The sequence below is a fragment of the Pogonomyrmex barbatus genome, unplaced genomic scaffold (assembly GCF_055798465.1).
Source record: "Pogonomyrmex barbatus isolate J1 unplaced genomic scaffold, ASM5579846v1 scaffold13, whole genome shotgun sequence".
Classification (NCBI taxonomy): Eukaryota; Metazoa; Arthropoda; class Insecta; order Hymenoptera; family Formicidae; genus Pogonomyrmex; species Pogonomyrmex barbatus.
The window spans coordinates 6,669,296-6,686,242 of NW_028297109.1; the positions used below are offsets into that span (position 1 = coordinate 6,669,296).

At 37.8% G+C, this 16,947-nt stretch overlaps 1 protein-coding gene and 1 long non-coding RNA gene across 6 annotated transcripts in view; one reads left to right on the forward strand and one right to left on the reverse strand.

The window, feature by feature from the left end:
* The window catches only part of LOC105429843 (uncharacterized), a 62,505-nt gene that overhangs the window by 31,711 nt on the left and 13,847 nt on the right, over positions 1–16,947 (reverse strand). For 4 of the 5 annotated variants that reach the window (XM_089072525.1, XM_089072523.1, XM_089072524.1 and 1 more), the window contains exon 4: positions 16,276–16,399. In XM_089072525.1, coding sequence (XP_088928651.1) covers positions 16,276–16,399 — 124 coding nt within the window. Of the gene's footprint in view, positions 1–554; positions 12,547–16,275; positions 16,400–16,947 lie in introns of those variants that run through there. The other variant, XM_089072522.1, reaches the window with a different exon arrangement.
* On the forward strand, positions 14,564–16,587 carry LOC148937596 (uncharacterized). The gene is made up of 2 exons (XR_016138310.1): positions 14,564–15,119; positions 15,222–16,587. It is a non-coding gene; the product is annotated as an uncharacterized LOC148937596 (long non-coding RNA).

Here is a 16,947-nt window from a genome sequence, read left to right on the forward strand (position 1 = left end):
AGTTAGAATATGTCCTTAGTGAAAGAGCGAAGGTGTGTCAGTTATTGTTACGATCACGTTTAACGGCTTGTTTACAAATTTAGGTAAGGCCGATGTAAGGATTGGACTAAGAAGAGAAAGAAGGTAAAAGATAAAGAGTGAGAAACAAAAAGTAACAAATAATAAGAGAATAAGAGAATGAATGAAGAGAAGATAGAGAAAGTAGGATCGAAAATGGCAAAGCACCTGCGTGTGATCGGAAAATGATAAATTCCAAGTAAACGAGAATCCGCCTCTTTATTTAGAGAAAAGGTAAAACATGGTTCCCTTTACGCACACGCTGCGACACAAACCATTTTGTTATGCGACCGAATAAAAAAAAGAAAAAAAGAAAAAAAAAATAAAACGACTCTCGCGTTTCTTCACGAGAATCACAAAAGCGCGCATCCTCTCTTCCTGATTTTCTGGCAAACCGGGGTCTTTTTAAAGACCCCGAAAAAAATAACCGTATCCGAATATCAAATCGCAAGAGTGCCGAATCGAAACGAAAGCACACGATCACACGACACGACAGGTTAGATTGAATAATAATGTTTATTGTTTCACAAATCTCTTCTTGGTACAAAAATATTACAATATTTGATTTGGTAACTTTTGTCACCTCCGTTTACTCACTTAAATCTTACAAATAGTTGGTGCGCGCGCCAAAAAAATTTTCCGACACTTTTGTCGATTGTTAAATTGGTTCCGCTGAGAACCAAAGTTTCGGCAACAGAAACTTCCAATCGATCATAATACGAGCGATTCGAGAGGCTGAAAAATCGAATCTAAAAATTCCGTCACTTGGCTTCACAAGCCGCATACCTAGAGATTCAAAAACGTTACGACAGTAACGTTTTGCAACGTTATGCAGTCTATAAATTCGTTATCTTTACGAGATAACATTTATTTTTGTTATTGCGAAATTTCATATAAAATTCGCTATGTGCGATAAATAACGCAAAAAAAGTTTCGCAAAATTCTGTCTTTTTTTGGCGCGTGCATGTAAAAATCCTATTCTCTAAATACACAAACCTTAGGGTCAAAAATGGTTAAATACTTACGATAGTTGCATTAATCTAAGTTGGCGCATAGGCAGGCATTTTTTTTTATGAATGAGGAAAAGAGGGAATTGTGAACGTTCAGGATAAGCGCGATGGTCCACGCACTAAGGCCCTAATAGCGTCGTTATTGAAATTGCTCTCTTTTTCAAGCGTATCAAGGCGAAAAATGCAGAATTCGACATGAAAAACATCTCATTCAGCAAGAAGTCATTATTCGGAAATTCAAGCGATTCCCTGAATCGATTTCTGCACTGCAGAAATCGATTTTTATTCGTCCAATATTTAATGTACAAATGCACTTCAGTCTCGAAAGATTCATTATTATTTAAATAATTTCTATCAATAATAATCAATAACAATTTCTTCCAAGAATTTCATAGTAAATATTACAATATTTGAGATTCAGATAACCAAAAATTCTCCAATCTAACGATTGAAGGATAAGATCGATGGCTTCTGATATTCATTCAATAATTAATTTTCTTTTGTGCTTTTAATAACAGGAATAATAAAAGATAACAAGAAAATAAAAACAAAAAGATTTCCTTCGGGAATATTTTAGCTCCGCGATATATTCGCGTGATCAACGCGGCAAGATCAGAACGGGGAAAAATGTTAAGAACCTATCGTGGATATGCCATGTCGCTGGCTATGCAGTAACGTATTCATAGATAGCGTGACACTGGTTACATTTTAGTTATCGAGCACAGGGAATCGATGTGCCGCCGACAATGCCAATATTTCTCCTCGCAAAATAGTCACGAACTATTCCCGAGCTGCGAAATTAACGTCCGGAAATGAAGTTCGATGGCGTAATCTTGATTCGACCATTCGGCACGACGATCTTGTCTCGGACGCGACGTGACGCAACGTGGGAATGATTTTGATCGATAATACGAATATAATGTATATTTATTTCGAGGCTACGTTTTTATGCTTAATACAATATCTGAGATTCGTGTGAATCAACCCACATGGGAAAAGCGAACTGTCATTGTGTTCAAATTGTCAGAAATTCGCATATGCATAAAGGTGACTTCCGTCGGCGAGGCGGCGATTGATCGAGAATTTTTCGCGATGCATCAATTGAAAAACATTGCAGAACTTCGGCTTTGACAAACAAGAAGCGATCGGATGAGCGATTAAATAAGCCGCGCCGAAAATAGCTCTTCAAGGTTCTCAAAATTGCTTTTATCATAAACGATGCGACGATGTCGCATTTTCGCCTGTGCGCTCTTTAACGACAGTTCTTTGTGAAAAGTTGGAGCTATCGAAACCGCGTCGAAATCGTTCCGTTAAATTTCTCGGTGCATTAGCGCCGGATTTTCCACAGGATCAAGTCGTTTTTCATCAAATTTCCCCGTCGCTTCCATTTACAGCCCGAATTTTCCAACGTACCGTTCCAGCGTACCGATATATGTTTTTGCATATGTCGAAGATATGTAAAAGCACATGCCAGTCACGTGCCCGTATTTCTGGAGGAGGATTTTCGATCCTCTTTAGCTACTCGTGTCGCAGTCTGATATTTCGCGCACGAATCATAAAAACATGGAATAGAAATACATCGTGGAGCTCTTGAAATTTTTATTCTTACGCTAGTACGTTGCAAATAATGTTGAACTTCTAATTTTTAAAAATTTTTTTGAACATGATGACGAGTGTGAAATAGATCGATTAAAAATGCTAGGAACTGTAATTCTTCGAAATATTCATAAAATAAATAAAATTCTAATACAAATTCTAAAACAAGTAACAGAAAATTTACAGAAATAAATTTACATAAATAAGAAAAAAAAAAAAGAATATTTGATATAAATAAATTAGTTAAAAGATCAATTTTCACTATCTCTTATCGCGATCGAGTCCTGCAAGTTTTTCGGAAGAAAGAAAAGAGCCAGAACGTGGGAAATGAATAGACAGATTGGAGAGGACAGACGGCTGCGCGTATTAGTGTAACAAGCAAGCGTCCATTCCGTAGCGTGATTATTTCCGAGACTTCGAAACTGATCTTATCGGGAGAACGTAACACGACCCTTACAATCACTGGCAGGCGCTCAGTCCCTCTTGCCAGGCGCGATCGCATGATGATTTATATCGGAATCGCGGGGCACGAACGTATTTAAATGCCCGGCGGGCCGACAGTGGGCGTCGCACGGAAGTGGAGCCAGTCGGAAGTGGAAGTATTCCTGCGAGCGCCCAAGACAAAGATGAATGAGACGGATGCGATTGGATCTGCTGGAAATTACGGGGCCTGATGTTGTTTGTATAACGCGAGCCATCCGTGAATGAGACGCCAATTTTCCCTGGCGCTGGCCAAACAAGGCGGGATTATCGGAAAAGCCAACTTCTCGCATCGCGCGCCCAGAAACGAGATGTATCCCAAGGCGCGAAGAATTGCGAATAAGGAAAATGTTCTCCGGAGTTATTCTTTGAATCCTATTAAAGCGCATCGGAACCTTACGAGTGGATACACCGACAGGTGCTTTGTTCTACATTGATCCGAAACGTCTACCATCCTGTCCAATTAGACAGGTAATTCTCTCTCCCTCGTTCTCTCTCTCTCTCTCTCTCTCTCTCTCTCTCTCTCTCTCTCTTCCGATAGCGCAATTTATCGAGAGACCTAATCTAAACAGAAGACTATTTAAATGATCGTCGTTTATATTTAATGCACGACTGCGGCAAAACCAAAAGGACCATCGATTTTCATCACCAATATTCCTCTTTACAAGTCCCAATCTCCTCTTTACAAATTTCACAGAGTTAGGGCTGATCTAGCAGCCGCTGCTAGCACCATGTCATCACCGTCCGTTACCCCTGCGTAAACGTCCCTCAGCTCGAAGGGGGTGCAAGGGCGGAGGCGAGCAACGTGGCGTACAGCTGCTAGCATCACTGACTAATGCTGCAACAGAGAGAGAGAGAGAGAGAGAGAGAGAGAGAGAGAGAGAGAGAGAGAGAGGGAGGGAGTGAGAGAAAGGACAAGAGGACGGAAATATATACTGAAAGGAGACAGAAAGAAAATGGGGACTGAGGGAAGGACGGAGGGGATACTCGGAGAGATTTATTATGCAGAGAAGAGCGAGAGAAACGGGCGCGCGAGCCCTTTCGGAGCTTAACACACTTTGTACCGGACGCTGCGCGCGTAAGCTGTCTCTATTTTTCGGACCGCAACGTTGATATACGCGCGAAGGGAGTATACGCCGGTTTATATTCTGAATAATGCATCCGAATGCATATCTCTTTCATCTCTTCCCATCTTATTACCCGGACGCTGGCGCGCGTAATAGAACTTATTAGACGCTCAGCCTTTTTTCTCATGTCCGTAAAACAGTTAGCTTCTACCGCATCTGACATTAATTCTACGCAACGGAATTTATTAGAGAGAATTTATCACTCGCTGTCGTCTAAATGTTTAAACGTATATAAATTAGAAACGTAGGCACTTGGGAACACGTGTTATAAATTTAGGGGGTACTTAGAGACGCGTGTAATCCGAAAAAAATCACTCGTGTTAACAACGCCCAATCTTCGCGCCGCATGAAACCCGATATTCTCTCTCATATACCGGCATCGATTACCGCGCTGTGCCAGAAAGAGCTGTCAAGGAGGAGGGATGCAGAAGGGGCAGAGACGAGGAGGAGGGAAGACGCAGCAGCCGTGGAGGACGACTGGGGCAGAGAGGAGGAGGGAAAGGGAGATGCAACGACGGGAACAGGAGAGAACAGAGTGTATTTCCCACCCTCCATTGTGTGCGCTTCTCCTCTATCTATCCTCTCTCTCTCTCCCTCTCTCTCTCTCTCTCTCTCTCTCTCTCTTGGTACATTCGACTATAAACTGCATATATGCTGAGGAGTGTAGCCGCATGATCTATGTACGTGGATTCAACACAGTGGCCCATACGGTACGGGTACAGTATTGTTACAGGATTTCGTGTCTCCCTCAGCGAGTGACGATCATACGCGGAAAACGACCTCGTACCTTTTCCTTTTACTTTCTTTTTTTTTCTCCCTTATTTTCCGTTGAACCAGGTGCCGCACTAAATTCACACGTGGCTGCTGAGAAGAAGTATCTGCCGCTGCGGGCGTTACACCACAGTAGGATATATTTCCGTCGAACGAGGAACCTTTCTCAAATTTTGAGCAGCGATACTCAAACTCGTGCCAAAGAACTAAATCGTTTTTTAAACGTGAAGGAATAACAACGTCAATTGCACGATAACTTTTGGCTGATTCTGCGAACTGTCCACTTTCATTGAATTGTATAAGACGTCACAAACGAACTGCAAATCAATTTTGGAATTCGAAAGTGTAATAGATTAAATTGTCTATAAATTATTTTTCCGAAAACTATAATCAAAATAAGCGTCGTTCTAAATTATAATACGTATGTAATATGTATATAATTATTCGATTTGATTTAATTGTTCCGATGAAATCGTTTGTTGCGAATTACGCCGTGTGAATTTCGAGGAGTGACGAAATTCTGTCGTTGCAAACTTTCCAGATGCGATTGATTTCTAGAGTGCTACCACTCGTAAGGCCGAAACGTTGGAACTTCATTTCGAGCACTCCCTGTTAGTAGCTATACAGTAGTTTACAGATGGAGTACGTACCGTCTGTTTCGAAGACAATACCACAGCGTTCCCCGAACATATAACCACTTAAGACATAAGGGAGGCGAGGGTTGATTGAACTACTCGGAAACGGCGATAACGAGGACATCACGATATACGTAAAGAGAACAGCACTTGTGTGTATTCAATTGAGCATTCAAGAATACTTGATTACCAATACTTGATTACTAATACTCAAATGAAATGAATTATTTTGATGACATCGACGAAAATGATTTTAAAAGAAATAATATCAAAGATTTTCAAACACCGATACACCACGAGCAAAAACGACATAAAAAAATTTGCGTATTTAATAAAATAAATAAAAATATGTTATTATATACACTTAGAGAAACGTTTTTGATGATCCAAATCTTATGAAAAGGGAACATGTAATTTAAAAATATCAATACGGACGGATTTTCATTGCTTTCCGAAGATTTATATTAAACAATCACAATCAATAAATCGAAGATAAGAATAAATATATAAATAAAATAAAGCTATAAAGTTGTAGCAATTTTATAGAGATATCTTTAATGAAGAACGTTTCCCTCTCGTACTAAACATCCCACAGTTAAGTGATTAATGGCCCGGCGCGATCCGCAGAGTTTCGCGAGATTCGCGCCAAACGAAGTTTCTGCTCCTTTCGAGTTCTCAAGGACATATCGATGGAAGCCAGCGGCGGCTCCGCCGGTTTCTCCTCCATTGGTTAAGCCAACCACCGAGATTTAAAGTAAGCGGGCACGAGCGCGAAAGACGAAAAGCCTCTTGTCGTGTGCTCGAGAAACGAAACTCTGCGACCGGGGCATCACTCGGGGCGCGCCTCCACCCGCTGATCCTCTTATTGAGGACACCATCCTGCCTTCATCCTCAAACCACCGCCACAACCGCCGTGAAGAGATGCGCGCACGCGCACACTCTCATGTAATAAGGGCGAGAAGACATGCCGGTAAGAAGCTTATCGTCGGGAAAGACTCGTCCTTCCTTGGACGGAGCGCCTTGCTCGCTCTCCCCCGCCTGTGCACGGGAATATTAAACAATTGATGCGTCTTGAGAGCAGAAAGAAAGCTATAATACGTTTATATATCGTTTCGTCGGCGAAGCCGCTTTATTCGGTGATCGATCGATATCGAGAACAAGTATCGGTGAAGGAGTTCCCTGTGATTTTAAAGGCGACAATGGGATCAAGGCGTGATAGAGAAAACGAGGGAGCGAGAAAAAGAGCGAGAAGAAGTAGAGCTTAACGTGGAAAAAGAAACAAGCAGGTCGGAAACAAAACTGAGTAGCAGAACTTTACAAGTTGCAGAATCAAAAAGTAGAACAATTACGTAAAGACTTACGACAGAAAGATTGTGGATCTGCTGAGAAAATACTGGGAAATTAATAGTCTGACATTTTCATTGAAAATAATTTTTTGAAGATGAATTTCAAGATGCAAATGTGCTTAGAAGCTTCATTGAAAGAAGACAGCGTTCTACGATTATAAAGATCAATAATTACAATAATACTAATAAAAATCAACATTGGATGTGTATGTGTGTGTGTGTGTGTGTGTGTGTGTGTGTGTGTGTGTGTGTGTGTGTGTGTATATATATATATATATATATATATATTTAAATAACAATGTAATAATATAGACATTTCGATTCTTATTTTTTTCGAAGTAGTTTTAAGAATATATGATATATTTCTCCCCCTATATTTCTTTCCCCTTTAGAAAGGATTATATAATCGATAATTTATATATGCTACTAATGATCGATAGTTTATATATACTTGACATTTTTCGTCATCTTTGATTATATATATTACACTATGAACTCGATATAAGACCACTGATTTTTACTTTAATCTATTGTATTCCTTTAATATCATTTTATTCTCTTTAATCTCTTACTCTGTAATGAAGAGAAAAACAAGGATCGAATTTACTAAATTTACATTATTTAAATATACACATTTTAAATAGCTAGTGTTGGTTTTATTGGCATTACTGATTTTGTAGAACCTGGAATTTTTTTGATTGGTCTGGAATTTTTTCATCGAAACAGAGATCAATATGAGCATAGAAAATATTGTTGAGAGTTAAAATGAAAATTCAGTTTCAATTTCTAGCCAACGAAGTGGCGAGATCATCATTTCTAAATACAAATTTTAGGACTTAAGCATTTATATAAATCTATGAATTTGAGAAACAACGGTGAGTACAAGTTTAAAGAAAAATTTGCAAATTAAAAATATCCAATTCAAAAAACCAGAAGGAATATCGGAAGCGGATCGATGAAATCGAGGACGGAAGGCATGCTGCGAGAGTAATTAGGGTAATGAAGGGCGGGGTATAATTAGATGCAATGATGGATCGATGGACCGAGCTATCGCAGAGGGGATGCAAAATACCGTTGAGCTTTTTATCGCTCAGCGAGAGAGAGAGAGAGAGAGAGAGAGAGAAAGAGAGAGAGAGAGAGAGAGCCCTTTGAGCCTCGTGCTGCGGCAGGGAAAATCTCGCGTGATACTAATTTCCATTTGGGCCCTGCCGGTCGGGCTCGGGTGCGCTAATGCAGCGATACCACCCATCCATCCATCGCTCTGCCGTGTCGCTCACAGAGAGGAACGGACGATTTTCCACCGTTAAAAGTCGAGAAAAGTTATGACACCGAGATACCTCGACGACGAAACGCAACAACGTGCGAGATATAGCGGCGGCAGCCTCCGCCGCCGTTACGGTTGCACGTCACGGCCAAATCGCGGACATTAATGTTACCGGATCCGAATTGTCACCCCGGCTACGTGTTCTCGTTGTTACGGAGACGGAAAATATTCGTGGATTCAAGGATCCGTTAGAGATTCCGCACGCAAGAGTTTCAAATTCCTCGTACGAATGTACCGTTTCGCAGCGAAAATACCACGTCATTGCACAGAGAATGCATACAGAATGCGAGTTTTTAATACTTACAAGTCGTTTTGCTGAAGAGACAATTTCGACATATGATCTAGCAGAAACTGAAGTAAAGGGAAAGAAAAGACGTTCTTCGAAACAGAAGGAAGATAAGAAGGAAAAAATGCAATGACGAACATTTCGATGCAAAAAAAAAATCGAAAATTATTTTAAAACATTACCGTTCAGAATTTATAATTTTATATTTAAAAGTGATAGTATCGAATTCATGCTTATTGCCTTTCCTAGTCCTCACTATGTGCCTCCACTCCTCACTAATTATCTTTTCGTAGTGTGCAACGATCGATTTCACAGACAAAACTAGTCTGAAATTGTTAAAAGTTTTTATGTGTTATATTTCATTATATATATATATATATATATATATATATATATAAAATACTTATATACTTTAACATTAATATTAGTATTAATATGTTATTATTATTAATATTATATGTATATAATATAATCATATTAATATTAGTACTACATTATATCATGTATTATATTATATTAATAATAATATATTTTTAAACAGAATTGATATATGTCAAAAATTTTCAACGATATCAGACTGCTACGAAGTGAGAAGTAGAAAACATAATGGGCACATCAATTCCAAATCCAAACTACAAACTCACTGTAGTTTTGTTGTTTTGAAAAAAGAATATTGGATATTCGCATATGTGAAATATATCGCATGTGTCATTATTATTTGATAGGGGAACTACAATGATTTCCAATCCGTTTGATTTTCAAAAATGACATTTCCGTATCATGTACTCACAGACTGACTTATTTGTCGTTAGTTCGACTGTCACATCAGAAAAATAGTCGATATGTCATTGACAGAGCTCTGTGGCTCCGAACTCTTGCAATTTTTACTACACTCGGCGCAATCGATGTAAGGCTACCGAGACGGCTTTAAGAATTACGAAAAATGTTTTCTAGCGCTTTACGGAAAAGATAAAAATTTCAGATCTGAAAAAGCGATCTGAGAAACTGCAAAGGTTAGAATTTAAGAATTAAAAGATCTTAAGAAGAATTAAAAGTCCTCAAATGGTTCAAGTTAAATCTGAAATTAAAATATTAAAATTTTGATATAAGATATCTAAGACTGATAAGCTAAGAATGAAATGAAAAATACTCAATCGTTAAAAATAATTAAGAAGGAAACGATGTTTTAATAATGAGAGAGAAATAAAAATGGAGCTAATAAATGAACTTCTGGACAAATCGTATCTTGTGATTACTGTTGACAATCAAAGTAAATGGTCCGATTGTAAGATAAGTGAATTTCATGCTCTCGGGAGTTTTACACCTTTACCTTTATTTTTGCCAGTACCGGAAACCATGACGCTGCCAGAATGCATCCGGTCGGCGAGAGGCAAAACAAGACAACATTTGTTGTGTAACACGTGAGAGCGTAGAAACGAGAAGAATAAATGTGCATTCCGGTATGAAACCGCGATGTCGCTTTGTACGAATAAACAGATAGCAAAAGTTCCGTCGTGCCGGTCGCACGAGAATGTTTCGAAAAATTGCGAGAGTACTGAGAAATTCCCTCGGGAGATCGGCAAGGAGAGTGGCGAATTTCAATAATTGTGCGATGTCGCAAGAACGGAGACAATCTAGTTATACCCAATCCCATAGAATTGCGTGAAAACTTTGGCCTAATCCAAACGTAATATTCCTTCCACAGGTTTCGAGTAAACTAAAAGATTTTCAAGACCTGCGAGACAATAGCAAATGTAACCAATCTTCGATGATCGTCGGAAAGAACAAAAGTTTAGTCTAAAACGACGTATTCCGCGTTTACGAGCATCTTTCCGAGGGAGGAAAAAAAAAAACTTAGACATACTTTGATTTACGCCCGTTATTGGCGCGAATTCAATGGCTCGAAGAGCTAAAAGTGTCGCATCTGCAAATAGAGAAAGAACATAGGTAAAAAACTGGCTCCACGCCATTCCTTTTCGGAGTCCACGATGGACGAGAACAACGCAAACGCACGGAGGAAAAAGGACACGTATGTTACATAACGACGTACAAGGGCTATGAACGTGTGACCATGCACTGCCTAAGGAAGGTATCGTATCGCTTATTACAATTATTATTTATCATATTGTCGTTATTCGTCTCGTGATAAGCGACTTATCCTTGTACTTAAGCAAAAGGCACCACAAGTGAGTTTTCGTAGGAAGCTTTTTTTCTCTTTTTTTTCTTTTTTTTTTCCGTAAATAGCCTATGGGCCTGCGGGACTAGTTTCATGACTATTTTTGAGCCGCGACGGCTCACATAGAAATCAGTCTTCGACGTGATTCACAACCTACGTCAGTTAAATATAATATACGTATAAAATATATATTTGTATATTTTACGTGCACGCGTCGAAGATTATTTTAATCACCTATCTGTTACGCGGAAAATCGATCGCGCTGCTTGAGATAAAAAGATATGTTTAGTAATTTATCATTATTTTTGCACACTTGTTCCAATATAAGGTGGATTTATATCGTATTTAACGCTAAATACGATATTCTCATGCATGTATGTATCGTGTAACAAAGATCGTAGGGACAATCAAAATGCAAAATCATTCACGACGCGTGCGAATAAGAATAATTAATGTCGTTTAAATCAGATATTTCTGCTGCGCGCCTACAGATAGCCAAAGATGCTGGAATCCGAAAAGGAATACCCAGGAATACCCTAGCGTCCGAGGGACGGAGGGATCAAGGGAAGCCGCGAGATCCTCGGAGCCGGAAGCGACCCGCGGATTCGGGCGTGATACGGAATTTGACGAAAAGGAGAATGATTACGGAGATGGCCCGCAATCTTGAAGGAACGTTACTCGTCTTCCGTATTCCGAAACGGATGATCAGCGGGAGGTAGAATGAAGTTTTGTACTCGACATTACTTTCACTGAGATCTCCAGCTACAATGACTCTACAAACACCTCGCTATAAGGAAAATCCGCTTGTCTCCAAGAGAGATTCTCGTGTCTTATTCGTTAGAGTTAAATACTTAGGAGCTAAACGCACAAGAATAAATAGCATTTTAATGTAAATAGCATCTAAATAAAAGACGCACGCGCAACGGTATCACCGTTCTGCGATGTAATCGTCATGTAGAAAGCTATGCGACGAGGAGCGTCCTTCGTGCGACATATCAACCGTGGCGATTGATACTAATTAACGTTTAAAATGACATGGACACAAGTTGTATGTATGTTGATTTTAAGCCAGCTCTCTGAGAATGCATATGCATATGCGCAAGTCCTACGCTTACAGTTTGTATAAGAAAATAAGTTATGTATGTAGAGTGTACGAGGATTTATGAATTGCCAAGAATTCGAGATGGAGTCATGAATTTCCAAAAATTCAAAGTCGGAAAAATCCAAAAAAAATTTACAATTGAAACGCGCTCACGTCACGCGCCAAAAGTGACATTATGTGTCGAGGAAGATTATGTATTTCTAATGTCTGAGATGAATCGATCATCCGACAGGCTTCATTGATTCAGAAATCCTCGCACAATTTGTATTTGGTTTATATTTTGCACGTGGACGCGTTGCATATTTCATCATGCGATATATAAGAGTTATTAAGACAAATAACTCTCGGATTTATCTAAGAAGTGCTTGTGTTCCATGCGCATGAATGACGTCAATAAGGACTTCTCCGATCCATGCTTCAACTTTATGTGTCTTTTTAGATTGTCAGATCTGGTCAACGATATCAAACAAATTTGACATACGTGCTTGTCGGGGTTGTGTGATTTCATGTGCTTTTTTATGTTGGCTACGCTCTTGCCGCACTGCTTACAGCACTCCATACCGATCTGCGAGTGCTCTAACTTATTGTGACTGTCTTTACTTATATCCTTTTCTTTTTTGAATGTCCTTGTCGTTCCTGGAATACAAGGTCCCGTTTTGATGAATTCATCATAATTCATTAACGATGCCAACTGTGTATACTAGTATCATCCCAAAATATGTAAAGGATAATCGATTTGACGTTATCACTCTTAATATCTTATTTTTCTTTTGCGCAATGTCCCACATAAAATGTTTGTTTAATTATTTAATTAAAAAGAATTATATACACATATTTTTAACAAGCGTATAAAAATATAAATGTAAAATTATGAAATAAAAGATATTAAAAATAAATATCAAATTTCCTTTCATTAATAAAATTACCAACTATTATTATAACAATATAAATGTAATAGCTTTCTTCCGTAAAATATTAGAAATACAGAATTTTCATCGCACGTTTCACTTTTTTATTGTAATATGTGGAAATTACAAATAATTATATGTAGTTTTCACAATTCTTTTTCTAAAAAATTTTTTTGTATTTCAAAGTATATTATTTTATTATTTGACAAAAACAAAACTACTAATTTTTTAAATTCTAATTAATGGTTTCAAAAGGTTATAAAAAAAATTAGATTGCCAAAATGTTAAATTCTAGTCCACGAAATTGGAATTTATTATATCGATTTTTTCACAAGATATCGTTTTTTTACCAGTTTATATGCTTAGCGTATTTTAAAAATTATTTTTCCAAACATTATTTTATATTTCACTATTATTTCAATGCAATAAATTATTGCAAAAAAAATATCGAATGATAACGTTAAATAGAGCACCTTTTATACTTTCCCATAAGTCACACTACGTCAAACGGTTGCAGAGAAGAAGGGATTCTTTCAATTACGTTCAAAATCAACGAAGATATCATAATAACGAACATCACACTCGTATTTGTACAGGGTAATGTAGTTAATGGAATTGCTTAATTTTCTCTTTTGTTTTTATAAACGCTGGAAATATACATGGAAAAACTTGCTTGTCGCGAAGAAGAAATAATAGAGACGTAAAAAGAAGAGAAAAAGAACAGGAAAGTAATAAAGAAGGTATAATGGTCTAAAAAAAAGAATCGAAACTATTTCGCGCTTATCGAAACAAGACAGAGAATCGGTCAATTCCATCAAGCACTTCGTCCCGTGCTCTTTTTCATCTATAATTACCTACTCGTTCCAAATGTCAATACCATGTAAAAAGCGCAATTCTACTGTCATCTCATCGCGTTCCAAGAGACTAAAGATACTGTCACAATACAGTACAGGAGAGAAAGAAAGAAGGAAAGAGATGTCAAATCAACATACCAAAAAGAAAAAAACCAAATGGAAAAATAAACATTCAAGTGTGAGAACCATCGGCGAGAATATTCGCCGATTGGTCCCTCCGATAGACGCACGGTCTGCGGAGATCGCGATACGGACTATCGACTTTGTCCTCCAGCTCTTAAACGCTATCTATACATAAATTGCTCCGTCGAAGATCAAACGCGCGCATCTCGCGGCTACTGGCAACTATTGCATAATGCAACTCGTGCAACATTTCAGCTAACTAGATATAATATGAATATGCAATCAAGAAGTACATAATCTGGTAATCTGGTAACTATCAGAGACAGCGGCGATGATGATGATGACGACGACGACGACGACGACGACGACGACGACGACGACGACGACGACGACGACGACGACGACGACGACGACGACGACGACGACGACGACGACGACGACGACGAGAGCGCTACGATGTCGAGAATACGAAAGATAAACGGAGAACGGAGCAACAACGTTAGCAACAAAGTCTATTTAACAAGCGGTCTAATCGCGTATGCTTCTTCGGAAATAATCGTTACAAGGAAAAATGATACCTAGGGTTACGAGTTTTCCTACTGATGATGCTGCTGTTGGCTACTATTATTAATGCATTGACGATGCGCAGCGAATAAGAGTCGTGTAACTATAAATAAGCATGACGTATCAATGTGGTCAAACGATAAAAGATATCTCGCAAAAAGTTGAAATTTTATTTAAATAATCTATCTGCAGATTGTTTTTTTTTTAGATTCGTATACGAAATCCGAATCTTCTAATTTCTGAATTCTTGAAGTTGACTCTCAAGTTAGAAAATACGCGAATTTGAGAATATCTAAATTTAGTGATAATTGGAACATATCTCGATCCCTAATTTTAGGATACACTTTTGGAATTGTCAGATTCTCGCGGATCCTCGCGGATCCTTCGCTCTTGTATAATCGCATTTAGCCTTCATATGCATCTCGTAGTATCAAGTAACATAGCATAGAAAACGTCTTACGTAATGAATTTTTTTCCGCGACCGACAACTTTATTAACGCAAACGACGGATTGCGCAACGAGATGCGCCGACTACACATTTTGTTGTTAATATTCTCGTTCACTCGTGTAGATCGAAACGAACAGAGCGCAAGAGAGACGTGAGAATATAAGATCAAGATCGCCAGGCACGGTGACGCAAGATACGGCAAAAGGGTATATAAGAGAATAGGAAATAAAAACAGCACATAAAGACATGCACAAAGAGTCCCGCCGTGGAAGTTGCATATATGCGTACATTGCGTCCGCACGTGCACACAATGTATGTATATATGCCATATATATAATATATATATATATATATACATATATGTTACATACATATGTTTTATATATATTATATATGATATTATATATGATATAGGTATGTACACGTCACTCGCCACAGAGCGCACATTTACACACATTCACGCAGATGGAGATCGTTAATATGACATCACGCATACGCACGCACACGCGTCCGAACGTACGTATAAAGACAACGAGATGAACTCAGCCAGTCACACCCACACACCATCGCAATCTCGAACACGGAAAAAAAAGAAAAAAAAAAAGAAAAAAAAAAAGAAAAAAAAAGGTCAAGATAGAAGTACAGTCCATTTGCTGATACCATGTCCCAAACCAACAAGAGTTTTGTTACGTTTTATTCTTTTCTGTATATATTAATACGTAATTAAAACTACCACAATGACGTAGCAAATGCACGATACCATCACCACAACACCAAGGGTTTATATAATATACATATGTATTTGGATATATATATATACATACACATATATATATATATATATATACACATACATACACACACACATATATGTATATATTCACGCAACATACACAGAGACCAGTTTTCACTGTGTATGCATTATATGTACATACACATATACATGTACATATATATGTAGATAAAAAAAGGTCTTTCATTTTCTAAAGTTACACTCACTACACTTGCCAGATTTGGAAATAGAGGGATGCTCGCTTCGGACGACACCTACGTACGACTCGATTCGTGTCAAATCCTTGCAAAAACGTGCATGCAGATCTCCCTCGATTTCTTAGATGTAACATATTTCCTATACAATGACTGAGACAGAGAGATTGTTTTTTTTTTCCTCTGATCGCGACATTCACACGCACAAAACGACGAGTTTGAGATGCGAAATAAATGTGATATTTTTACTTGGAATAATCATCGATCAACGCGTCACCAAATCTTTTATCGGTGCTTGTTTGCAAACGCGATATTCAATCCCAAATGTGTCTGAGAGAGTAACAAATACAATCTTCATACATGCACAAAATACACAAGTTAATCGCAGATCGGGACGACTTGGTGCAAAACGCAAAAAAGGAAATATGTTAAATCTAAATGAAATTTTGGTCGTAAAGTTGGATATGTGTGCAGGTCTTACCATCAAGTCCGTCGAGCATTTCCGGGGGATTATGGTGCTCGGACGATTCAATCCCTTGAACACCATCACTGAGCGCTCCTGCCGTAGCCCCTCCATCTTCTCCTATAAGTCCAACTGGATGACCCTGTGCATAACATGATTATATATTTATAAATAAGCAGTTGGCAAAAATGAAAACTGGTTTATAATTTTATAATATATTTAAAAAAATAAACACGCTATTATTTTCTCAAAAGACAAAATCTTTATATCTTATCTTATATCTTTTTTACAACTATATTCTTAATTAATAAATGATTAAATTATTATTCATCAAGCTTTTTGAATCCTCAGACGTTTCTGATATCCTCAGATTCCTGAGATAATTAAATTCAGAATGTTTTAAAACCAACAAATAGTTACAGTAACAACATTTTTAAATATTATAAATGTTATAAATTTTCTACGTTCAACTAAAAAAACAACATATATAAAAAATTATATATGGTGTCAAGTTAAGATAACGATTTTTCAACTCTATGTGTAATATCTATTTAATATCTAATAACTGATATATAATTTTAGATAAAAATAAATAAAAAACGTTTTATAAAAATATTCTATTTAGATAAAATATCAACAAATATTTCTACTTAGATAAAATATATAGCAATATCCAATTACTAGAAAAGG